General features: G+C 32.4%; 1 protein-coding gene across 3 annotated transcripts in view; it reads left to right on the top strand.

The window, feature by feature from the left end:
• Positions 1–27,450, top strand: part of CCDC171 (coiled-coil domain containing 171) — a 451,802-nt gene that overhangs the window by 21,431 nt on the left and 402,921 nt on the right. Inside the window, exons 5-7 of one of the 3 annotated variants that reach the window (XM_051987103.1) lie at positions 4,052–4,226; positions 10,595–10,785; positions 12,546–12,677. In XM_051987103.1, the coding sequence (XP_051843063.1) occupies positions 4,052–4,226; positions 10,595–10,785; positions 12,546–12,677 (498 nt within the window). Of the gene's footprint in view, positions 1–4,051; positions 4,227–10,594; positions 10,786–12,545; positions 12,678–27,450 lie in introns of those variants that run through there. The other 2 variants (XM_051987110.1, XM_051987118.1) reach the window with 2 other exon arrangements.

Raw genomic sequence — 27,450 nt, 5'->3', positions numbered from 1 at the left:
ATAACTTATGGCTTCAAAATATTGTGCCATGCTTCTGGTGGATCTTAGTGGCTTCCTATTCTGTATAGGAAAAAACTGTCCACAAGAAATGACAAAGCATATCATTGCAGAAAATATGATTGGAAAAGGAGGGAGGCTAGTCAGAGTAGCAGGTAAATAACCAGGATGCTGTGCAGGTGCTTTTAAAATACAAAAAAGACCTAGAAGAAATGTTTTAACATTTTAATGAACTTTCTATAGAGGACATATGAAATAACACGATTAAGTGTCCCTCTCTGAAGATGAATTCTAGTCTTCCCTGTTCCCATAATATGTTTCAATGATGGGGTTCTTCTTTGCTAGTTCATTAAAAAAAAATTAATAAGAAGTATTAGTGTAAGCACCTCTAATCCTGGGCTGGGAATGATGCCTCAGGCTTTTCTTCAGCCCTCCCCTCAGACAAGGAACCCCAGACCAAGAGCTCTCCACTCCTGCAAGTGCCGGCAGCCAGCAGCATCCCTGCCCTTCTGCTTCTGTACTTACTGATGCTGGCTCCTTCTCACTCATGGCCGCATCCACAGCTGAGCCTGGCATTCCCCAGGTTGCCTGTCTTCTGGGACTCGGACCTGGACTTCATAGAGTCCGCGGTTCCTGCTGAGGTTCCAGCCACACCCGGCTTGCCCCAGGGAGTCTCCACTTGTTTCTATGGAGACAGTCTGGAGCAGTTTGCACTTTGGGTTAATCTTAGGCTGGGGTCTGTCTTCAGATTTAAAGGATTGTATCAAATGGATCCTTGTTCTGACCCAAGTCTTCTTAATTTTTCACCAGTCTTATGTTTGCTCTGAGGCGCAAATTTTTCTATTTCTGGGAGAAATCTGGAGAGCTTGAAATTGACCAACCTACTCCTCCAGCTTCCCAGAATTCTCCCTTTCTAACTTTTCTAAAATTTTATTCATTTTTTTCTATTAACTTTTTTCTTGTGTATTTTTTAAATTAAATTTATCCTGTTCTGAAAAGAGATTTTTGAGGTCCCCCACTAGTATAGTTTTTTTGTTCCTTTCTTTTAATAATTCATTGAACTTTTCCTTTTAACAGTTTGGAACACTGGTCATATGTATAATATTGTATATTGTATGCATAATAATATACAATGTATATATATAATTATATGTATAAAATTGTATTTTATGTATATGTATGTATAATATTGATATTAGTTTCTCTTATCTTTTTGAAATAGATCTATTTTTGTTTTTGTTTTCTCTGACATCAGAAACACCTCCTCTGATTTTTTTCCCTTTTAACTTTTCATGAATAAAATGTAGTTTCACTTTAAATCCAGATAACACAAAAAAAGCTGTACAGAATTGCCTCCTGGCAAAGTTTTGCTGGCCTAGCTGGTTAAGATCCCTGATCTCAGCTCCTTGCCTAGGTCAATGGAAGTCATAGGAAACATATATCAAGAAACAGAGCTGATCTTCAAGAATACACAGTGCACACTTAGAAAACATTAAAATATAAAAACAGAAAGACTCATGCCTATACAGAGTCTCAGTGACCAGAAATAAAAATTACTTTTCCTAATTATTTCCTCTGCTCAAGGAAATTTATTGCATACAGACATTGTGCTGATTTAATTACTTTCTCTGCTCATGGAAATCTTTTGCTAAAAATTTCCAGGCAAACTGATTCAAAGCTGTTTCAAATTTTATTCTTATAGATCAATAGCTCAGACTTCCTTTTTTAAACCCTATGTTCTCTGAAAATTTGAAGAACCCTTTTAAGGCATTTAATACATTAAATCAGGCAAGCAGAAATTGTACTTTATTTCTCTCATCTGCTTCAGGAGATATCAATCAATGTATTCTATTGATGATCTCACTGTGAGAGTGACCAGTTATAATGTAAAAGCTGGAGCACCCTCCAACACTCAGAATAGATGCACAACTTATTCTTATCTGGAGAAGATTTAACTGTTGAGAATAGGGAGAAAGGCACTTCATTTATTAGAGTCCATAAGAGAAAGTTTTTCCCTGGAGAAAAGTCTTTCATTTGGTCTCAAAAAGATATAGAGGAGTTTTCTGATGAGAATTTGGGGTAGAGAGCTATGGTCTCTTTGTAGGTCACCAAGCTATCATCTGGTCAACTCACACCCATTTTTGTACTTGTATAAATGCCTTCTAATTGTTCTAATGATAATAATAATAATAATGGAGTTTTTAGGAATTACAAGTATCATTTTTCCATGTAGGAATTAAACAGTTTAATCGTATTGAATTCCTTATGATTTCTCTTTCTTGTTTTATCTATTTATACTTGAGTTTTGTGTTTCAAAGTCAGATTTCCTTTTTAGCTCAGTTCTTGTCATCAGATACACTTGTTAGTTGTTTATTTCACTAAATAATCATTTTTACCCCCTGAAGGATTATATTTACTTTTGCTGGGTAGATGATTCTTGGTTGTAATCTTAACTCTTTTTCTTTCTGGATATCTCCTTCAAAATCCTCTAGACTGTTAATGTAGAAACTGCAAAATCTGACATTTGAATTGTTGCTTTCTGGCTACTTATAATATTTTCTCCTTGGCCTAAGAGTTTTGGAATTTGGTTGAGAGTTTTCATTTGGGGATTTCTTTCTGTGCCCAGTGGATTCTTTCAATTTCTATTTTGCCTTGTTGTTGATAATTTCTTGAAATAGGTACTTTCAGACAGTCCAATAATACTTGAATTATCCTTCCTGAATTTGTTTTCCAGGTCACTTGTTTTTCCAGTGAGATATTAAACATCTTCTATTTTTTAAGATGTTATTTTCTTCAGTATTTTTAGTTTATAAAATCCTTTTAGGGGGTTTTCAGAAAAATTTTTTTTTTTAGGTCTGTGACTGATTTATATTTTTCCTTGAAACGTTGCTGTGTAGCTGTTTTAATTCTGTTGTCTTCTTCTGAATTTGTGTGTTGATCCTCCATTTCACCATAGTAATTTTCTATCTTCAGATTCTTTTTTGTTGTTTGCTTATTTCACCAGCTTATTTACTAACTTTCAACTTTTGTTAAAGTTGGGCTGTGCTCCAAGTATGGAAGGGGTCAACAAACAACAATACACAACCTATGGATTCAGCAAAAGAAGTAATCAGAAAAACAAAACAAAACTTCAAATGATTACATCAATTAAATAGAAAAAGGGCAAATCAATGAATTAGATATGCAATTTAATAAATTTAAAAAAGAAAAAATTAAGAATCCCCAATTAAACACCAAATTGGAAATTCTAAAAATTAAGGTGAGATTAATAAAGCTGAATGAAAAAAATCATTAAGTTAATACATAAAATTAATAGTTCATTTTGAGAAAAACCCAATAAAATAAATCATTGGTTGATATGATTAAACAAAAGGGTGACAGAAACCAAATCACTAGTGTCAGAAATGAAAAGAGAAATAGATTACTAATGAAGATAAAATCAAAGCAATTATTAGGAACTATTTTGCTCAATTATGTGCCAGTAAATTTAACAATTTATATGAAATGGAAAAATGCTTACCAAAACATTTTCAGTCCTTCAAAAGATGAAACAATTATTGGACTATCTTGTATATGTAATTAAAACAAACAGTATTTTCCTTATTGCATTTTGCAGAATTTCAGATGATAATTTTAAGGCTTACTGTGGACCCTTTCTTAGAATCATCATTATAAATGTATAAAATACCAGTTATATTGAAATAGAGTTATTGCAATTGCAAAAAAAATTGACCAACTCTAAGAGTTTCTGTAATATAGTTGGAAAGGGAAGGAAACAATACTCGTTTCCCTGGTGGGCTGCTTCTATGTAATTCCTCCAATGGAATTTCTTTTTTGCTATTTAAAAAAAGAATGTTTTATTGATGCTCTGTGTTTTATGCTACAGTCACTTTCCATTAAATCTAACCCTCCACTACAGACACACTGTAATCCTGTCTTATAACAGAATAAACAGAATTAAACAAATAAACAAACAAAAAAGATAATTTTTAGGCTTAGTAGTATTTAAAATATATTTTAGTGTTAGTTGATGATTTTAGAAATCTGTTTTCAGATGTTGACCTATGAAAGCCAGCTTACCAAACTTCGATCTGAAGTTGAGAAAGGTGAGGCACTTCGACAGAGTCTCGAATATGAACTTGCTCTTGCTAGAAAGGAACTTGGCCTTGGAAGATTGGCTATTGAAGAAAAATTAGTTGAGACACATAAGAAGAATGAAAAACTACGAGGTACCCATTTTTTTTCTTATTTTATCTTTGTAATTATGTGCATTGGTTCTGTGTGTATTGTTTGTAAAAGTAAGACTCAAGATAAAATTGTTTTCACTTTTTCTGATAATTGTATATTTAACTAGGAAATTTATTTTGTGGGCTCAGGTACAAACAGAGCATTGTCTAACTGATTGGTTGATTTGCTTAGAACCCTTTGCTTACAGAGGGACAGAATGATGGGATTGATCTCAGGTAAGTAGTATAGGTAACTTTAATTTGCTTCACAGGTATAAATTTCATCTCTTAATTAATTTTGTGTTGGAAAGGCACTCACAGCTTGGGGATCAAAGAGAGGTTTGTATAAAAGGTGGTGCTTGAGCTCAGCTTGAATGATAATTGTTTTCTCTGCCTGGCATTTAATAATAGGCACTTAATAAATGCCTGTTTATTAAGTGACTGTCCCACTTCCTACAAAGATTGTTGCAAACCTCTCCCTCTCCTTAAACTTCCCACTTGTTCATTTCTACTTTACTTTTGGTCTCTAAGGAGCTCAGGCCTTTTATATATATCCTTGATAAAGCATTCTTCAGAAGATACCACCGTATTTATCCCCTAACCTCTAATCTTTGATCTCTTCCAGATTTATTGGCTATTTCTCTACTGCTGATGAATACATTCAAGTCTCCCTCATTCTGGAAAAAACAAAACCTAAAATAAACTTGCACTTAGTCTAGCTTTCTCCTCTACCTTTCTTCCTGGCTCTCTTCCCTTTCATAATAGCCATACTCTTAGAAATAAAGCTTTGGAGCCTTTTTGCTTATACTTCCTCTTTCCTCGATCCTTTGTACTTGGATTTCTGATCTCAACAGAAACTATTTCCCTAGTTACTAATAATCTCCTGATCATCATAGCCAGTGGCTTTTATACAACTTTATCTTTTTTGATCTCTTTTGCAGCACTTGATGCTGTCACCATTGTCTCCTTCTTTGACATGCTCTCCTTGCTGAGTTTTTGGGATACCACTCATTGTCGCTTTCCCTCCTTTCTGTTCAATTGCTCCTTTCAGTTTCCTTTTCTGGCTCACTTTCCTGTCTTCTGGGTAAATGGTGTGTTCAGGGAGGGACTTATCACTTTATGTGTGAGGGCTGCTAGTCCGCTTGTAGTGCCTATCTGCTCCCTGAAGCTGGAGCTTGAACTAGTGGCCACACCTGGTGAATTCTGGGCAAAGGGACTCAATCAAAACCTTTTTTAAGGTTAACTTGGGTCTCAGACCTGTCAGTGAGTTAAGGCATATCCACCTCAAACTTGTTCTAGCAAAGTAAGCATATGTGAACAATTTGTTCCAACTGGCCATGAAGTTGGCAGAAGTAGTTACTGTAGAGCTCTTGGAGCTTTGTCAGACATTTAAGACACCAAGATCATCCCGGACCATGGCTTTTGTTTTATTATTGGACATTGTCTGGAAGAGATTAAAGCCAATGACTTCTCACAACTCTGCCTTACTTAAAACTAATATATGTGTGAGTCAGGAGATACCAGCCATGCTATTTTACCATTAAAATGGTAAATATTTTACTACTTTTAATTTATTTTATTCAATTGATTTTTTTTTAAAATTTTTTATTTAATAATTACTTTATATTGACACTCGTTTCTGTTCCGATTTTTTTTTTTCCCCTCCCTCCCTCCACCCCCTCCCCTAGATGGCAAGCAGTCCTTTATATGTTGGATATGTTGCAGTATATCCTAGATACAATATATGTTTGCAGAACCGTACAGTTCTCTTGTTGCTTAGGGAGAATTGGATTCAGAAGGTATAAATAACCCGGGAAGAAAAACAAAAATGCAGATAGTTTACATTCGTTTCCCAGTGTTCTTTCTTTGGGTGTAGCTGCTTTTGTCCGTCATTTATCATCAATTGATTTTTTAAATCTCATTTTTAGCTTTTCTTTATATAAATTTTTTTAATTTTCAAAACATGAATAGTTTTCAACATTCACCCTTGCACAGTCTTGTGTTCCAGATTTTTTTCTCCTTCCCTTTTCTCCACCTCTACCCTAGACAGCAATTAAACCAATATAAACTGAACATGTGTCATTCTTCTATACATATTTCCATAATTATCATGTTGTACAAGAAAAATCAGATCGAAAAGGAGAAAAAAGAGAGAAAATAAAAAGCAAGCAAATAACAACAAAAAAGTGAAAATACTATGTTATGATCCATAATCAGTCCCCACAGTCCTCTCTCTGGGTGTAGATGGCTCTCTTCATCACAAGATCATTGGAACTGGCCTGAATCATCTCATTGTTGAAGAGAATCACATCCATCAGAATTGATCATCGCATAATCTTGTTGCCATGTACAGTGAACTCCTGGTTCTGCTCATTTCACTTAGCGTTAGTTCATGTAGGTCACTTCAGGTCTCTCTGAAATCATCCTGTTGGTCATTTCTTACAGAAATGTTATTCCATAACATTCATAGACCATAATTTATTCAGCCATTCCCCAACTGATGGGCATTTTTCAGTTTCCTGTCCACTACAAAAAGGGCTGCTACAAACATTTTTGCACATGTGGGCTCTTTCCCTCCTTTAAGATCTTTTTAGGATATAGGCCCAGTAGAGACACTGCTGGATCAAAGGGGATATATGCACATCTTGATAGCCTATTGGGCATAGTTCCAAATTGCTCTCCAGAATGGCTGGATCTCTTTTTAACTCCACCAACAATGTATTGGTGTCCCAGTTTTCCCATATCTCTTCCAACATTGATCATTATCTTTTCCTGTCATCTTAGCCAATATGAGAAGTGTGCAGTGGTATCTCAGAGTTGTTTTAATTTGCATTTCTCTGAGCAATACTAATTTTTTTGGCAAAGATACTAGAGAGGTTTGCCATTTCTTTCTCCAACTCATTTTACAGATGTGGAAACTGAGGCCAACAGAGAAAGTGACTTGCTCAGGGTTACACAGCTAGGAAATATTGGAGGCTGGATTTGAACTCATGAAGATGATTCATTCTGATTCCAAGTTTAGCATTATCTATCTTGAAGTCCTGTGGGGATAGGGTAGTGACAGAGTAGCAGCACTGGGAACTGTAGTCATAACCATGCACATTGGTGACCTAGGACTTGCGTTGTCTCCTTACTTAATTGAAAAAGCATGGGGATTCATCAGTTCGCTGAATGTGTAAGCAGCCTTTTTAAAGAACACACTTCTCACCTCCAGGAATGAATGAGGGGCTAGAAATAGTGCCTTAAAAATAGTCTGCTTCACCTGGCCTGCTTATTGCAGCATGCGGAATTAAACATAAATGATGCATAAAATTTTAGCAAAGATAATTCCAATTATCATTGGTATATGGAATGTGTGTGTTCTTATGGTCCAAATAGCAGCCCATAGTGAAACAGAGTTGGTAAATGGAGGTCAGCTTACCAAAGTTGGAGTTGGGTACACATTTGGAGTGTCCAGTGCAATGAGGCATGCAGAAGCTGGGATAGATTTTGAAATCAGCTCTAATCTCCCACAAGGAGTACACAATAGGCTCATGACAATGTGGTTGCTACTTTCAGGAAAGTGCCATATCACCATCGTCATTGTATATGTTCCGATCATGACACAAACCCTGTTGTACTCAAAAAAAAATTATGAAGGCCTGGAAACCTTCATTATCAACGTGCTTGTGATTCTGGGTGACTTTAACATCAGAATAAATACAGACTTTAGGTACAGCCTAACATGGCTACATGGCAGGGAATCCTTGGGAGAAATGGGGGTTGGAAAACTCAGCAACAATCACTTAATAATGAAGATTTGTGTGCCTTCTCATTACCAACACTATCTTTCATTCACCTAAATGAAGTGAAACTTCATAGAGGTGCTCTAGCAGCAAACATTGGCGTTTAATAGACTATGCCATTGTAAGAAGAGACATACAGTATTTGTCATAGGATGTGTGAGTGACAAAGGTAGTATGTGGTGCACAGGCCTGGACTTAGCATATACTCATTCTCTCCAAGCTAAACACATGTGTTTAACAAAAGTGGCTGCAGCAAGGCGAAGGTGACTACCAGAAGACTTCCTGTCAGTAGATTATAGTGCTTCTTTATGTGTGTACAGTTTGGTGCAAATTTGGAGGGAAAACTGAACCAAAATATGATTGGCAACAGTGGAACAGAAAAAGACTGGGCAATCTCGCATCAGAATGCTCATAAACATCAGGTTTGCTTTGATGAAGATTACAGGGAAATTCAGAAGCTACCTAATGAAAAAATGAGAATTCTATATGGTAGGATTGTCCATCCATATCTAAGAAGGCAGTCTCTGGGGCTGAGAAACAACAAAGCATGGATTAATTCTCTGCTTCTTGTGCTTTAGCTTGACAATTAAAACCAAGATACAGAGATTCTCCACCAGCCTGCATTGCACTTATATGCAGCTGTTGATTATAGCAAATAGAGAAATTTTGAATGCTCTGGTACATTTACTTACCCTGGCAGTATACTTTCCAGGAATATCTGCATAGATGATGAAGTTGATGTATACATCAACTCAGCTTTTGGGAAATTCCAAAAAAATGTGTAAGAGAAGAATTAGCCGCCTACCAAATTGAAGGTCTGTAGAGCAGTTGTTGCTGACGTCATAGTTGTATGCCTGTAAAACCTGGACAGTTTATCAGCGCCATGCCAGAAAATTTAGCCATTTCCATTTGAATTGTCTTTAGAAAATTCTGAAGGTCACCTAGCAAGGTGAGGTACTGGACAGTGTGGTCCTTTATCACTGCTGCAGAGAGCACAAAACCAATAGACTGGACATGTTGTTTGAATGTACAACATACATTTTCCTAAAAAATGATTTTACAGAGAACTCTTACAAGGCAAGTGTTTACATGGAAGTCAGAAGCAGCAGCATGAGGGACACTGTCAAGTCTCTCTGAAGAATTCTGGTAACACTTTCATTGTAAGACATAGGACATGCTAGCCCGGGACCACCCACCGTAATGTGCTGTCATCAAAAAAGCTTCTGTAATCTGTGAGCAGAGCAGAATTGTGGTAGCTCAAAAGAGATATGAGACTCATGAGGTGAGAATTGTTTTTTCCTCAAATGTTCATACCAATAATTTGTGCCTTCCAAGCTCATATTAGTTTGATCAACCATAGTCAGACACATTGTAAACTCATATTATCATGTTCTCTTTGATTATGAAGGACAACAACACAGGCACGGCCCCAAATTAGACTATTTGCCAATGCTGACTTGGGCCCTTTTTTTGTTTCTCACTTGGCGAACTTATTACTTACCATGTCTAATTATTGTGTCTGTGCAGATGAATTCCAAATTTATACAATCAACCCTAATTTCTCTTCTGACCTCTAATTGCATGTCTATTACTGTTTATTGAATATTCCAAGCTATGCATTTTATTTTTCCCTCATTTTTTTTTGATCTGATTTTTCTTGTGCAACAAGATAATTGTAAAAATATGTGTGCATGTATTGGATTTAGCATATATTTCTACCATATTTAACATATATTAGATTACTTGCCATCTAGGGGAAGGGTAAAGAAAGGGGAGGGAAAATTGGAACACAAGGTTTTGCAAGGGTTGATGTTGAAAAATTATACATGCATATGTTTTGAAAATAAAAAGCTTTAGTAAAAATAATAGTTCAAGCTAATTAAGTTGATTAGAGAATATTTGCTAACATGAATTATGGCAATGAACAGATTCTGTTTCTTACAATAATGGTTTAATCTGTTTAAGTTTTAATGGAGTGAGATTTTTTTAAAACTTTATTAAGTCATTGTATTGTTAATATGTCCCCATTATATTGTCATGTGCCCTATTACTCTCTTCAGTTTGCATAGAAATTAAGAAAAATTTTATTGCCCATAATTTAACAGTAATATTTTGTACTTTTCAAAGTATTTTTGATTACATTTATAATTTTTTAAACACTTTGGTATAGAAACTTGCAAATGTGAATTTATCTGGTATTGTTATGCATATTTTAATTTATTTATAATCCTTCCCCATGTAAGTTTTTTTTTCCAGTTCTATGTAAAGATAGTTTTCATCATTTACTTTTAAAAGATTTTGAGTTCCAAATTTTTTCTTTCTCCCACTTTTCCCTATACTCTCTCTAAGATAGCAAACAATCTGATTTAGATGTTCAATCATATTAAACATTTTTCCATTAGTGATGTTGATTCACATTTTATTGATGTGGGAACTAGCTTTGAGATGATCAGTGCCTCAATTTAATAGGGAATTCAAGACTAAAGCTAGGCTTCAAACTCCTGAAATTTACATTTAGTTCTAAATATATTTAGAAGATCTATACATACATATATTTATCTATAAACATATATTTTATCTTTATAGTACAAAATTCAGAACTTCAGGGGAAGATAAATGAGATCGAGAAAGCATTTCAGACTTCTCAGTTCAACTGGAAAGAAGAATGTAGAAGATTTGAATTGGATTTAGAAGAGAGAGACAATATAATTCAAAATTGTAATCAAGAGTATGATCTTCTTTTGAAGGAAAAAAATAGACTAGATACTGTTTTAAAGGTATGGTGCTCTTTATTAAGAATTTGTTTACTTTTGGTTTGGAAGTCCAATTTCAGTGTATTTTGTTGTAAATTTCAAAAAATCTGGTTTAACTCCAAACTTCCTTAGGAAAGTAAGTAGCACATAGGAGTACACAAAGGCTTCTCATTACTTGTTCTTGCTTTGTGTTTGTGTATGTGTGTTTATTTTTTGCGTTTTTCTCACTCTCTTCTGTAATCCTTTCTTACCTTAGAATTTTTACTTAGAAACTGTTTTAGGTGTTCCTAAACCAAATAAAAGGATAATTTATCTGCCTGAAATGCAAATAGATGTCCAAAAAACACAGCATCAAACAGTGATATATTTTGAGATTATATATGAATGGAATAGATATTTTTGTTTGAATATACCATGATAACAATAAAATATTTTGTATACTTAGTTCGCATTGTAAATATTATCCACAACACATTATGTAAACATTTAACATTTAGTGTAATTATTTTATGGTATATTTCTTCATTTGTATCCCTTAAAAGGATTGTGTAGAAGATATGTAGAAGTTGAAGGGTTTTTTGAGATGTCTACTATTTTTGACAATGTGCAATTCAATTTAGTTCAAGCTTTTAGTTTCTTCTGATCCTCAACCAGTGCCCTTTTTACTGTTAACTGTATTACCTAGAATTAATTTTAATACTTAGAATATTCACTAATTTTCACAAACCAGTTTCTGCCCAAATGTGTTACATTTTTTGACTTCCCCACAATCAGACCTCATCTGCTTCAGCTTGAATTATTCCATTTTCAAATCTCTGAAGGTTTTAGATTTTGGTAGGTGTTTCTTCTGTCAGGTTTCCTGCTGTAGCTTTTTTAAATGTGATAGTAATAAATTTAGTAGTAACATCAAATTTCATGGCAGCTTTAATAAACCTGTGAAATGTCAGAATTTAGTGTGCTAACCTATCATGCATTTGTTGGGAAAGTGAAATGAGAACTATCGATTGATTGACTAAGTAGGTTGAGGAGGGGAGCAGACTATATGGAAGAATTAACTTGTCGTAATACATACTTAGTTTTGTTTTATCTGGACTCAAACTCAAGCATGTTTAAGGAATGGCTGCCATCCAAAGAATAGAAATAAGAAAAATAAATTTGGGAGATAAGACTTCAGGCAAAATGTAGTTTATAATGCATTTCTGCATTAATGGTTACAAGTGTGATGGGGACATAGATTGAGGGTAGAGAGGCTTATATCAGTTGTTTAGAAGAAAAGGCACATATTGGAGTCAAAGCATGTAAGTTACCGTAAAAGTATTAAAAAATGCTTTATGGATAGCCAACATCAGTTGGATGCTTTCCATTTTCTTTTGTTTTTAACAAAGTCAAAAATCATTTTGGAGGATGATTTTAATTTTTAGTTTCCCCATTTTTCTTTGGCCTTATTCTTATTTCTCATAATAGTATTCATTACCCATAGTTATTATCAATCAAAGTGCTTTTTGATTATATATAATGGTAATAGTGTGTGTCACATACTAGGATGCTAATATATGTTCTTTGGAGTCTACTTCTTCCTTTTGTTGACTTAATGCAAAACTACATAGCTTCCTATTCAGGTATACAGGAATTTGATGTAATGTGAGCATGATATTTTTATTAATGAGTTTTAATAAATTAAATAGTTTATTATTAATTGAAGTATGCATATATATTTAAACTCAGGGTGGGGAGAGAACATTTTTTGAATAGATAAATGAAAGAAAAATTTTATTTATATGAAGGAGACATTGGATCAACATCAGGAGCAGAAGAATGAGCTGGAATCTCATATCAGGGAGACAGCACTTGAGGAATTTAGATTACAAGCCGAACAATGGGAAGCAGAAAGAAGAGAGTTACAATTTTTAGTACAGGTATTTAAAGATAGAAGTATATAGTCAGTACCAATATGTTAAATGTATCTTTTCAGTGCCTATGTTATAAAAATGATATTGATGGTATATGCTTTAGCATAGGGCTGTTTAAACATTTTTCTGCCACTTTTTGCCTGAGAAAATTTTATGTGACCCTGAGTATATAAGTATATAAAATATGGATACAAATCAAACATTTACTGATAATAAATCATAATTTTGTTATCTCTACTTTCAGTTACAAGGCCCCATCTGGGGTCACAAACCAGTTTAAGAATCTGGGCCTTAGCAGAGAGTCTTTGAGTTGCTTGCTCCTCAAAGCACCTGGTAGCTTAGTTTTTATAGTAATGTATCTCTCAGAACTTATTCAGGTATATAACTATACCTGAAGCCTTTCCAGTTTGATTGAACTTGCAGAACTTGCTTGATCTAGGTTGACAATAGCATTTGAAATATTTTTGGTAGATAGTATTTTATTTTTTCTTATTACATATAGTTAGTTATCTTTTTTTTTTTTTTTTGAATCAATATTTATTTTTCCAATTTTATGTAAAGATTTTGAGTTCCAAATTTTTTTCTCCCTCCTTCTCTTCCCTTCTCCCCCTTCAAGACAGCAAGAAATCTGATATAGGTTATACATATATAATCATTTAAACATATTATATGATTATCTAGTGTGATGGACTTGACTCTTTTCAGCAGTGAGGTGATTGAAGGAAATTCAAATAGACTTGTGGTGGAAAATGCAATCTACATCCAGAGAAAGAACTATGGCGTCTGAATGTGGTTCAAAGTATGGTGTTTTCATCTTTTTGTTTGTTTTCTTATGTTTTTTTTTCTCTTTTGATCTGATTTTTTTTTTTTTTTTTGCACTGCATGACGAATATGGAAGTATGCTTAAAAAATTGCACACAATCTTGTTGTTGCTGTGTACAGTCTTCTTTTGGATCTGCTCACTTAGCATCAGTTCATGTAAGTCTTTCCAGGCTTTTCTGAAATCAGCTTGTTCATCATTTCTAATGGAGCAGTACTTTCCATTACATTTCTATACCATATCTTATTCAACCATTCCCCACTTTATGGGCATACTCAATTTTCAATTCCTTTTTTCCACCTCTTCCTTCATTTTTTGTCTGATTGTTTTAAAAAATCTCTTTCCTGCCACTCAAAATAAATCTGAATTTTTAGATATCTTTTAAGTTCCTTTCCAAAGATACATTATGTATTGCTGACAAATACTTTCTATGAACTATCTTCCAGTTAATTCTTGTTAAGCCAAAAAGAAAATTATAAGTTACATCAAGTTATTGATACATTTCATAGATGCTTTTTGACACTGTTAAAAATTAAAGTCCTATGTTAATTTTCAGTTATTATAATCTTTAGAGTATAGGGGAAAGAATTATAGTTACCAGTCACTTAACATTAACAATATATGTTAATATGCCTTTATGGTAAAACTTTTTTCCAGTTTATAATTAAAATATTTAGATTTTCTTTTTGTTGTCTAAAATAAGTAATTGGAAAAGATTTATTCTTGTGATATAGCAACAGAGAACCTTTTTTTTTTTTTTTTTTCAAGAAGAGATTTTTCCTTAAGTATTCTGGTAAATTGATATAGTTGGATTTTCTTTTGTCCCCATCAAAAGTTGTTAGGGTTTGTTTCATGCCTACAATTATATGTTAGCATAGTATAATTTTTCTCATTATGTAGGGTCTTTAGGATATCATTTACTTTCTTCAGTTAATTGTTAATTGAGACCATATTTAAATAATGTAGCCAGTGTAGTATTTTCATTTAGATTTGGGGACTCCTTTTAATATATTATTAATAAAAATGTTCAGGTTTCACAGAACTTTGAGCTGTCAATTTTCCAATATATTTCCCATTATCTGAAAAGTAAGTTTCTCTCTTTGTAGAACTGTTGATGGAAATTCTTAATGATTAAAAACAATTTCTTTTATATTTGCTTAGAATTTGTTGTGATTCTGTGACATATTTAACTTGTATAGGATTGCTTGCCATCTGGGGGAAGGGGTGAAGGGAGGGAGGGGAAAAATCGGAACAGAAGTGAGTGCAAGGGATAATGTTGTAAAAAAAATTACCCAGGCATAGGCTCTGTCAATAAAAAGTTATAATTAAAAAAAAAAAAGAATTTGTTGTGATTTTTAAAAATTTCAGGAAAATTTTTATTTTCATGATTGATCTTTAAATTTCTTTTTAGATTTGAAATTAACATTCTCACTTCAATACTGGAAAAAAGATTTATACACAATAATAGGGAATTTTTAAGAAATATATCTCAGTCAGAAGAATGAAATGTATATGGCAAATTGCTGGGGAGAATTCTGTAGCTACTAGTTGAAGTACCACTTGTTCCATGAAATCTTTCTTAATTGTTCCATCCAGAAGTAACTTGACACATTTTGCTTACAACTCTCTCATGTATTTGTACTTTGTATCTTTTCTTTTATTTCCCCTCTCTACTATCACTGCTCTAATTCAAGTTCTCATAACTTTTTACCAAGAGTTTAGGTCCTAAACAATTTTAATAGACTTTTAATTATAATATTTTTTGTTTAGACCAATGGTTTCCAAATTATAGGGCTTGGAAACCTGGGGACCTACAGTTAGTGCAAATGGTCTGCAAATCCATATGCTGCTTTTTTGTTGTGCATTTTCTCATTTGTATTATAACTAATATAATGTGTCTGTGTTGTGTGTGTGTGTGTGTGTGTGTGTGTGTGCACAGCGTTTCTATAAAAATTATTTTAATTAAAGGGGAAATGGTCAGTCATATACTAAGTCATATACTATACTAATGCCAGTAATTATCCTTGATCAGAGATAAAAAGACAAATGATTTAGGTTTCAATCCTTTTGTTGCATTGCTTTTCCTATATTTTTGAACTTTCTCTGAATAGATCATTCATGTATGATTGTTAAACTTGAGTTTCTTAAGAATAATGTTCAAATTAGCAGATAGAAATGAATCAATCACAAATATTAGACAGTTTCTTTGAGACAGGGCAAAGATTGGTTTCTTAACAGAACAGCTGTGATTCCCTCTGATGCTTTTAAATACCACCTGCTCTCTAATAAACAACCATTTCTTTTAAACATTTTAAGTGAAATACCACCACCTAGTGATGAAAATAAAAACTTCACCACTTGTCAGTTTTTTAGATAAAAAAGTGTAAAGCTCTTAAATATTGTTATTTATTTCTTGCAAGTATTTTATATTTTTGATTTGACAGAAAAAATTTTAAAATCAGGTTAAAAACTGATTTTACTTGACAGGAAACAAACTACTTTTAAGTTTTTATTTAAAAAATCATAATGTATTTTCTTCATGCCTTTTGTATTACATCACAGTCATTTCCCACTTTTGTCCTATGGAGTGAATGTTCCCTCCTTAGGGCAAAGAAAAAAATTTAAAGCAAAATTGTCTGCTAGAGAAGCATGTTGTTATTCTTTTTTTAAATATTATTTTTTCAATTGCATGTGAAAACAATTTTTAACATTCATTTAAAAAATTTTTTGAGTTTCAAATTCTTTCTCTTCCTGTCCTTTGCTTTCCTATCTAAGCAATTTGATATAGGTTATTCATGTTCAGTCATATAAAACATAATTCCATATTAATCGTGTTGTATAAGAAAATATAAACCAAAAAGAAAGTCCACAAAAAAATAAAATGAAAAATAATATCTTTTGATATACATTCAGACTCCATGAATTCCACACACCCCCTCCCCCACTCCCTCACCCCCGCTTGAGGTAGATAGCATTTTTAATCATGAGTTCTTTGGAATTATCTTGGATCATTATATTTCTGAGAGTAGCAGTCATTCTCAATTGATCATCTTTCAATATTGCTGTAATTATGTACAATGTTCTTCGGGTTCTGTTCACTTTTCTTTGTGTCACTTTCCATAATAATTTCCAGGTTTTTCTGAAATCATCCTGTTCTTCATTTCTTTAGCACAATAATATTCCATTACAATCATAAGCCACAGATTGTTCCTAATTTTTTTTCCAATTGATGGACATCTCTCAATTTCTAGTTCTTTACCTTCATAAAAAGAGCTGCTATTATAAATATTTTTGTACAAATAGATCCCCTTTAAAAAAAAATCTCTTTGGAATACAGACCTAATAGTAATATTGCTGGGTCATAGTTCAGATTTTTTTTATCTGCAATGGTTAGATCATTACAGTTCCATTGACACTACATTGATGATCCAGTTTTCCCATATCCCCTCCAACCTTTATCATTTTTTTCCTGTCATATTGGCCAGTCTAATAGGTGTGAGATGGTACCTCAGTTATTTTAATTTGCATTTCTCTAATCAATAATGATTTAGAGCATTTTTTCATATGTCTATAGATAGCTTTTACTTCTTTGTCTGGAAACTGCCTCTATATCTTTTGACCATTTATCAATTGGGAAATTTCTTAAATTCTCATAAATTTAACTCTGTTTCCTATTATTTCAGAAATTCATCCTTTATCAATGACACTTGCTGTAATCTTTCTCCTCAGCTTTCTATTTTCCTTCTAATTTTGGCTGCATTGGTTTTATTTGTAGAAAAATTTTAAAATGTAATATAATCCAAATTATCCATTTTATATCTAATGCTTTCTACATCTTGTTTGATTATAAAATTTGTCTTATTCATAGATCTGAAAAGTAAATTAATCCATGCACTTCCGATTTGTCCGTTATTACCTTTGTATTTGAATCACATACCCATTTTGATTTTATCTTGGTGTGTGTTGTAACTTAGTTTCTGTCCAATCATTTTTTAATTTTCCCATCAGCTTTTTGTCAAATAGTGATTTCTTGCACCAAAGTTTGAGTATTTGGATTTGTCAAATACTATGTTACTATGGTCATTTGCTACTGTGTTATTATGTACTTAAATCTATTCCCCAGGTTTACCACTCCTATTTCTTAGCTAATTAATACCAGATTGTTTTGAAGATTATTGCTTTGTAATACAATTTAAGATTTTGTGTGGCTAAGTCACCTTTCTTCATATTTGTTTCCACTAATTCCCTTTAATATTCTTAACCTTTTGTCTTCCAGATGAATTTTATTATTATCTTTTCAAGTTCTAAAAAATAGTTATTTAGTAGTTTGGTATAGTATTATATAGCAAATTAATTTAGGTATAATTATCATTTTCATTACCTTGGCTCAGCCTACCCACAAGCAACTGATATTTTCCCAATTGTATAGATCTGACTTTATTAGTGTAAAAAGTGTTTTATAATTGTGTTCATATAGTTTCTGGGTTTGACTTGATAGGTGGAAACCCAAATATTTTATATTGTCTGCAGTTATTTTAAATGAATTTTCTCTTTCTCTTGTTGCTGGACATTGTGGGAAATAAATTGGAATGCTGAAGATTTATGTGGGTTTGTTTTATCTCCTGCAATTTTGCTAAAGTTGTTAATTATTTCAACTAATTTTTTCAGCTGATTCCCTAGGATTCTTTATATCATCTGCAAAAAATGACACTTGTTTCCTCATCAATTATTCTAATTCTTTTAATTTCCTTTTTATTTTATTTCTATAGCAAGTATTTCTTGTATAATATTGAATAGTAGTGGTGATAGTGGATAGTTTTACCCCAGTCTTACTGGGTAGGCTTCTTGCTTATCCCCATTACAGAAAAGCTTGCTAATGATTTTAGATAGTCACTACTTAGTATATTAAGAAATGCTCTAATTATTCCTGTGTTTTCTTGTGTGTGTGTGTGTGTGTGTGTATGTGTGTGTGTGTGTATGTGTATGTGTTTTTACAAGAATGAGTTTTGTGTTTTTTCGGAAGCTTTTCCTGTATTTATTGAGATAATCATATGTTTTTGGATATTTTTATTATTGATATTTATTTCATCACTTATTTATTCATCAATTTTTATTGGTCAGTATTTATCATCAATTTATGATGTTACTTTCCCAAATGTAAAGCCTTTGTAAATATTGAATATTTTCCTAAAATTGAAGTAGCCCTGCATTCCTGGTATAAATAACACCTGGTCATAGATTATTGTGATACATAAAATCTCTTTGCTAGTATTTTACTTAAAATTTTTGCATCAGTATTCATTAGGAAAATGGGTTTATAGTTTTCTTTCTCTGTTTTTGCTCTTCCCAGTTTAGGTATCACCATCATATTTGTACTGTAAAAAGGAATTTGGTAGTACTCTTTTTCCTGTTTCCAAATAGTTTATATATAGTATTGGAATTAATTGTTCTTCAAATATTTGGTAGAGTTCACTTGTGAATAATACATCTAGTCCTAGAGATTTTTTTCTTGGGGAATTCGTTGATGGTTCATTCAATTTCTTTTTCTGAAATGGGTTATTGAAATAGTCTGTTTCCTCTTATGCTAATCTGGGAAATTTATATTTTTGCAAATATTTATCCATTTCTCTGAAATTGTCAGATTTATTGGCATATAATTGGGCAAAATAGCTACTAAATAATAATAATTTAATTTGCTCTTTAATGATGGTAAATTCATCCTTTTCATTTTTGTTACTGATATTTTAGTTTTTTGTATTTAAAAAAAATCAAATTAACTAATGGCTTATTAAAACTAGTGTCTAGTTTTATTTGTTACCTTAAAGGTTTTCTTACTTTCAATTTTATTAATTTCTCTTTTCATTTTCAGGATCTCCAATTTGGTGTTTAATTAGAAATTTTTAATTTTTTCTTTTTCTAATTATTTTTAAGTTGCACATCCAGTTTATTGATCTGTTCATTGTCTGTTTTATAGATACAAATATTTAAAGAGAGAAAATTTCCTCGGTACTGCTTTGCAAAATTTACAAAGTTTGATGTTATCTTATTGTTGTGATTCTCTTTAATGAAATTATTATTTCCCATAATTTTTTTTTTTTTTTTTTGCTTTGGCTTTGGCTCATTTTTAAGAATTAGATTACTTAGTTTCCATTTAATCTTTTTTTCCTTTTTTATTTAATATTTTATTTTTCCTCAAAATTTTTAACATTTATTTTAAAGATTCTTAGTTCTCCTTTTCTTTCCTTTTGCCCTCATTGAAAATGAAAGCAATTCATTATAGATTATGTGTAGTCATGCAAAACATTTCCATAACAGTCATGTTGTAAAAGAAAGCTGAGACCAAAACAAAAAACAAAAAACAAAAAAACAAAACCTCAAGAAAAATAGTTGAAAAAAATGTATGCTTCAATCTGCATCATTCTTTCTGAGTATTCTGAGTAAGATTTTTCATCTTAAGTTGTCTTGGATTATTGTATTATTGTATCTTTTGGATGATGTCACTGTTATTTAATAATTTAATAAAGTCAGGTAGGTTGAACACTTCACTCTATTGATACATTTTTATTAATTGCTTATACTTTTAAAATTATTCATTTTTTAACATTCTTTTTACAAAATTTGAGCTTTAAAATTTCTCTCTTCTTCCAGTCCCTCCCTCAATCTTTGAGAAGGCAAAAAGTAAATCCATTACATATATCATACAAAATATATTTCTATATATTATTGTTCTATAAGAAATGGCCAGCAGGATGAATACAGAGAGGCTTGGAGAGACATACATGAACTGATGCTAAATGAAATGAGCAGAACCAGGAGACTATACACTTCAATAACAATACTACATAATGATCAATTTTGATGGATGTGGCTCTCTTCAACAATGAGAGGATCCAAATCAGTTCCAATTGATTTGTAATGAACAGAACCAGCTATATCCAGAGAAAGAACATGGGAAATGAGTATGGTCCACAACATAACATTTCCACTCTTTCTGTTATTGTTTGCTTGCATTTTTGTTTTTTCTTCTCAGGTTATTTTAACTTTCTTTTTAAGTCTGATCTTTCTTGTGCAACAAGATAACTGTATAAATATGTATACATATATTGTATTTAACATATACTTAACATATTTAACATGTATGGAACTACCTGCCATCTAGGGGAGGGGGTGGCAGGAAGGACGAGAAAATTTGAAACAGAAGTTTTGCAAGGGTCAGTGTTGAAAAATTACTCATGCATATGTTTTACATATGAAAAGCTATAATAAAAAATGGCTATATATATATATATATATTTCCATATTAGTCAGGTTGAAAACAATTATACTTAAAAATCTCAATAGTATTTTATTTTCCAATTACATATAAAGATAGTTTTTGACATTTATTTTTGTAAGATTTAGAGATCCACATTTTATGGATGAGCAAGAATATAGGTTTTACATATAAAATTATTTTTAGCCTTTTTATATAAATCATGTTGGGAAAAAAAACACAAAAAAATCAAAACAGAACAAAAGAAAAGGTGGAAATATCATGATTTGATAAGAATTCAATCTTCATAGTTCTTTTTCTCACTGTAGATGGTATTTTCCATCACAAGTCTTTTGGAATTGTCTTGGATCACTGTATTGCTGAGAAGAGCTAAATCTATCATAGATTTACATTACATGGTCTTGCTATAAATATAAGTAAATATAAGTCTAGATTTTTCTGAAATGTGCTTACTAATCATTTCTTATAGAACAGTGGTTGGATCATTATAGTTCCATTGATAATATATTAGTGTCCCAGTTTTCCCATATCCTCTCTAATATTTATCATTTTCTTTTTCTCTCATATTAGCCAATCTAATAAATGTGAGGTGGTACCTTAGAGTTATTTAATTTCTCAAATCAATAGTAAGAGCATTTTTTTAACGTAAGTATTGATAGCTTTAATTTCTTCTGAAAATTGCATATTCATATCCTTTGACCATTTATCAATTAGGGAATGGCTCTTATTTTTACAAATTTGACTTAGTTTTCTATGTATTTGAGAAATGAGACCTTTATCAGAGAAATTTACTGTAAAGACTTGATATTATTTCATGTTTATGTTTATATAACTATTATCTCAATTTGGTCTGGTTTTGCTTTTTTCTTTGAACATAATTGCTACCCCTTTCTTCCCCTTATTTTAAATCTTATGTGTCTTTGTTTCAAGTGTGTTTCTTCTAACATGTCATTGAATTCTGGTTTCTAATCCATTCTTTTATCTCCTTTTGTGTTATGGAAGACTTCATTCCATTCACATTTACAGATATGATTGCTAACTGTGGATTTCCCTTTATTCTATTCTATTTATCCTTCCTTTTTCCCCCTATCCCTCCTTGAAAATATGTTTTCCTTCTGACCACTGTCTTCCTTAATCTTCTTTCCATTTAATCACTTTTCTCCTCCATCCTTTCTCTTATTTTCTTTTCCACCTACTTCCTTGTTGTGTGGGGGTAGTGGGGTGGGGGGAGAAAGGGAGAAAGAGGGAGAAGAGTAGGGAAAAATGAGAGCTGGCCTTTCCCATTTTTTCATTTATTGTAAAATTTGTTTTTTTTTTTTTAATTCCACTTTTATCTGAGATAATTTCCTCCTTTCTTCCTTTCCCATATCCCTTTTCTCAGTGCTTCTTTTTTTTCTTCCACATTCGTTTTTTTTTTTTTTTTTTTGAGATCCTCCTGACACAGTAAACTCAATCTGTTCTATGTAATCCTTCTCACAGCCCTAGTAATGATAAAGCTAATAGGAATATTTTCCCATAAAACAATGTAAGTGGTTTGTCCTTAAGTCCATTATGATTTCTTTTTCGTGTTTATCTTTTAAGCTTCTATTGACTCTTGAGTTTGAATGCCAGATATTCTATTTAGTTTTGGATTTTTCAATAAAGTCCTCTGTTTCATTCAATGTCTGTTTCTCCTCCTGAGGACCATACTCAATTTTGCTGATTTAGATTATTTTTGGTTATAATATTAGCTCCTTTGCCTTCCATATTATCATATTTCAAAATCTTTTCTTTTTAATACAGAAGCAGCTAAACCTAATGTGATCCTGACTGTAGTTTCACAATCTTTGATTGGTTTCTTTCTGGTTACTTATAATACTGTCTCCTTGACCTCTCTGGAATTTGAGTAAAATATTCCTGGGAGTTTTCATTTCTGGATTTCTTTTTTTGTTTGTTTGTTTTGTTTTTTATTTTAAATATTTTATTTTATTTTATAATAACTTTATATTGACAGAATCCATGCCAGGGTAATTTTTTTTACAACATTATCCCTTGCACTCGCTTCTGTTCCGATTTTTCCCCTCCCTCCCTCCACCCCCTCCCCAGATGGCAAGCAGTCCTATATATGTTAGATATGTTGCAGTATATCCTAGATACAATATATGTTTGCAGAACCGAACAGTTCTCTTGTTGCACAGGGAGAATTGGATTCAGAAGGTAAAAACAACTCAGAAAGAAAAACAAAAATGCAAATAGTTCACATTCGTTTCCCAGTGTTCTTTCTTTGGGTGTAGCTGCTTCTGTTCATCATTTATCAATTGAAACTGAGTCTTTGTCAAAGAAATTCATTTCCATCAGAATACATCCTCATACAATATCGTTGTTGTCGAAGTGTAAAGTGATCTCCTGGTTCTGCTCATTTCACTTAGCATCAGTTCATGTAAGTCTCTCCAAGCCTCTCTGTATTCATCCTGCTGGTCATTTCTTACAGAACAATAATATTCCATAACATTCATATACCACAATTTACCCAGCCATTCTCCAATTGATGGGCATCCATTCAATTTCCAGTTTCTAGCCACTACAAACAGGGCTGCCACAAACATTTTGGCACATTCAGGTCTCTTTCCCTTCTTTAGTATCTCTTTGGGATATAAGCCCAATAGAAACACTGCTGGATCAAAGGGTATGCACAATGTGATAACTTTTTGGGCATAATTTCTAGATTTCTTTCTAAAGGCGATTTGTGGATTGTTTCAATTTCTATTCTACCTTTTGATTTTAAGTTCGATTTTCCTTGATAATTTCTTGAAATATGGTACTAAGGCTCTTTTTTTTTAAAATTATGGCTTTCAGATAATCTAATAATTCATAACCATTTATAAATTATTTCTCTATTTTTTATCTATTTTCCTAGGTTTTTTTTTTCCAACTTTCTTCTATCTTTTTCATTTTTTTGTTTTTGTTTTATTGTCCTCTTCCATGTCCTGGACTGCTACGGGGGTACCTGCTTTCTTTGTTTCTTTTTTAAAATTTTTTAATAATAGCTTTTTATTTTCAAAATACATGGAAATATAATTTTCAACATTCATCCTTGCAAAACCTTGTGTTACAAATTTTTCTCCCTGCCTTCTCCCATTACCCTCCCCTAGACAGCAAGTAATCCAGTATAGGTTAAGCATGTGTAATTCTTCTAAACCTATTTTCAAATTTACCATGCTGCACAGGAAAAAAACAGATCAAAAAGGGAAAAACAGGAAAAAGAAAAAAAAAAGCAAGCAAACAGCATCCAAGGTGAAAATACTATGTTGTGATATTCGGTCCCCACAGTCCTTTGTCTGAATGCAGATGATTTTCTAGCACAAGTCTACTGGAATTGTCTTGAAGCAACTCATTATTGAAAAGAGCTGCATCTATCACGGTTGATCATCACACACAATCTTGCTGTTGCCATGTATAATATTCTCTTGAATGCCAAATGTACATTTGCCAAAAAAAAATTATTTTATGGAGAATTTAAACAATGCAAGCACTCACAAGGTAGTCAGAAAAAGTGATGCATATCTAGATAGATATATAAGATGATATTTTAAAGGAAAGAACAAGTACCTGGAACAAGGGGACTTAGAGAATCATATGCAAATGACAGGAGCAATGATCACAAAAAATTTATATATGTGGGATAAGTTAATATTTTTCTAGATCTACCTAGCTTCAGACTTATTTAAGAAGCTGGTTCCATCATAGGCTTTCTCTATTTCTCTAAGATGCAGAGTTGACACAGAGAATACCAAAATTAATTAGATAAAAGTTGTGAATTCAAAATCAAATATTTATTAAGTTTTTTGCTTTCTTTTAGAGATAATGGTGAGACCACTGAATATAAAAATACAAAACAAACAATACCTTTAAAGAAGTTTTTTTTTGAGAGAATTTAACACATTTAAAGATAAATAAATGCAAAATAATTTGAAGATTGAATATTTAACCACTTAGATTTTTAAAAATTCTAGGAAAGATAAACTAGGTGTCTTAAGAATGAAGAGGGAGTGCATTCAAGGTATGTGGCACCATGTGTTCAAAGGCATAGAAGTGGGAGATGGAATGTCCAATTAGGAATGGTTAGTAGATCAGGTTTATTGAAACATAGAGTACATGGGAGTGAGTATTATGAAATAAATTTGGAATGATAAATGGAAGATGGACTTAAAAACAAGTTGAGGAGTTTGTATACTAACCTATAAACAGTTGTCCAGTGAAGATTTTATATATCCTTTCTTCATCTAACAACACATGTTTCTTCTCATTTGTATATTTTTTAGTCTCTATTTTACTAGATATCTGAAAAAAGGAGCAAGATGGATTGCAGTTTCTGAGGTGTAAGAAATAGTATGTTTAGAGGCAGGAAAGTGCTAATTGTCAATATTTCCCTAGGTATTAGTAGTGGGAAAAGTCACTTAACCTATCAATTTCTTCATCTGGAAAATATAATCATCTCTTTACTAACTAGCTTATATGGTTTTAAAGATGAAATGAAATATTGTTTTTAAAGTTTTTTGAAAACTGAAGAACTATTGAAATATCATCTAATGTTACCATCATTGTTTTTTATTCACATCAGCATCAGTTCTTAGAGAAAATCATCCCCACAAATTGTTCCAGAGGCAGTACAAAATCAAAGCCACAGGGAATGCCGTTAGGGGATTGTTTAGTAGTCCTCCTGTCTTTATCCCTGAGAGTAGTTACATTCCAGACCAGAATCAAAGAGCCTTGCTTTATAGAAAATGCCTTTGGTTCTCTATTATGCACAGAATCTACACATATTGGCACATTCACCTACACACCCATATAACAAACCTTGAGAGCATTTTATAATGACTGGGGATTAGGAATGTTATTCCTGTTATTTGTGTGTGAACATGTATGTGTGTGCATTCAGGAGAAAGACTTTTTTAAAGTAAAAATGTACATGTATGTTTGAATGTTAGGGTCAGTCAGTTAATTTGCAAACATTTATTATGTGCCAGGCACTGCTCTTGGTATACATGCATGAAATGCATAAAAACAAGGAATTTTTTGCTGGAAGTTGGTGTCCAAGAAGGTTGTAGTAGGAAGTTTTGGTATAGATAGGGCATTGTACTTGAAGACAAAACTTGGGTTCACGGCCTCTCTGACACTGGCTCTGTGACTCTAGACAAAACACTTAATCCACCTATATATCTCAGTTTCCTCAACTGTAAAATGAAGGCATTGATTCTTCCATGTGTAATCAAATGATTACATGGATGTTTGGGGAAAAATATTGGGTCAAAAGATTGCCACACTTCTTGGCTGCAGTCCAAGCTCATTTGCCTTCTGCAATATCAGATTCCAGGCCCTTTGATCCTTTAAGGCTGCTAGATCCTGGGTTAACTTGTTTTTATGGCTCCTCAATATTTGAATTATTGTTTCTGGCTGCTTGCAGTATTTTCTCCTGAATTTGATAATTCTGGAATTTAGCCACAATATTCCTTGGAGTTTTCATTTTGCTCTTTCAGGAGGTGACAGTGGCTTTTTTCAATTGCTATTTTACCCTCTAGTTTTAGGACTTTAGGGCAGTTTTTTTTTTTTTTTTTTTGATGATTTCTTGAAAGATGTTATGTAGGCTATTTTTTTGTTTTTCATCATGGTTTTCAGATAGTCCAATAGTTCTTAGATTACTTCTCCAGTATCTATTTCCTAAGTCAATTGTTTATCTAATGAGGTATTTTACATTCTCTTCTGTTTTTTTCATTTTGTTATGTTTTATTTGATTCTTGATGTCTCATTGAGTCATTCACTTCCATTTCAATTCAATTCCAGTTCAATTCTGATTTTTAGTGAATTATTTTTTTCAGTTAGCTTTTTTATTTCCTTTTCCATTTGGCCAGTTGAACTTTTAAATGAATTGTTTTGTTCATTGGATTTTTTTTTTTTTTTTTTTTACATTTCACCAATTCTATTTTTTAGGGAGTAATGTTCTCTTTTTCTATTTCACCAATTCTGTTTTTCAAGGAGTTGTTTTCTTTTTCCATTTTGTCAAATCTATTTTTTAAGGAATTAAATTTTTCCTTTTCCCCAGATTTATTTATTTATTTTATACATGACCAAACCATTATTTTGCTGTACAAAAAGAATCAGACTCTGAAATATTGTACAATTAGCCTGTGAAGGAAATCCAAAATGCAGGCAGGCAAAAATATAGGGATTGGGAATTCAATGTAATGGTTCTTAGTCATCTCCCAGAGTTCTTTTGCTGGGTGTAGCTGGTTCAGTTCATTACTACTCCATTGGAACTGATTTGATTCATCTCATTGCTGAAGAGGGCCAGGTCCATCAGAATTGATCATCATATAGTATTGTTGTTGAAGTATATAATGATCTCCTGGTCCTGCCTGTTTCACTTAGCATCAGTTCGTGTAAGAATCTCCAGGCCTTTCTGAAATCATCCTGTTGGTCATTTCTTACAGAACAATAATATTCTATAATATTCATATGCCACAATTTATTCAGCCTTTCGCCAATTGATGGGCATCCACTCAGTTTCCAGTTTCTGGCCACTATAAAGAGGGCTGCCACGCACATTGGTGCACATACAGGTCCCTTTCCCTTCTTTATGATCTCGTTGGAATATAAGACCAGTAAAAACACTGCTGGATCAAAGGGTATGCACAGTTTGATAACTTTTT

This window comes from Antechinus flavipes, chromosome 1, assembly GCF_016432865.1.
Source record: "Antechinus flavipes isolate AdamAnt ecotype Samford, QLD, Australia chromosome 1, AdamAnt_v2, whole genome shotgun sequence".
Lineage (NCBI taxonomy): Eukaryota > Metazoa > Chordata > Mammalia > Dasyuromorphia > Dasyuridae > Antechinus > Antechinus flavipes.
This window is presented reverse-complemented; position numbering and strand designations above follow the sequence as displayed.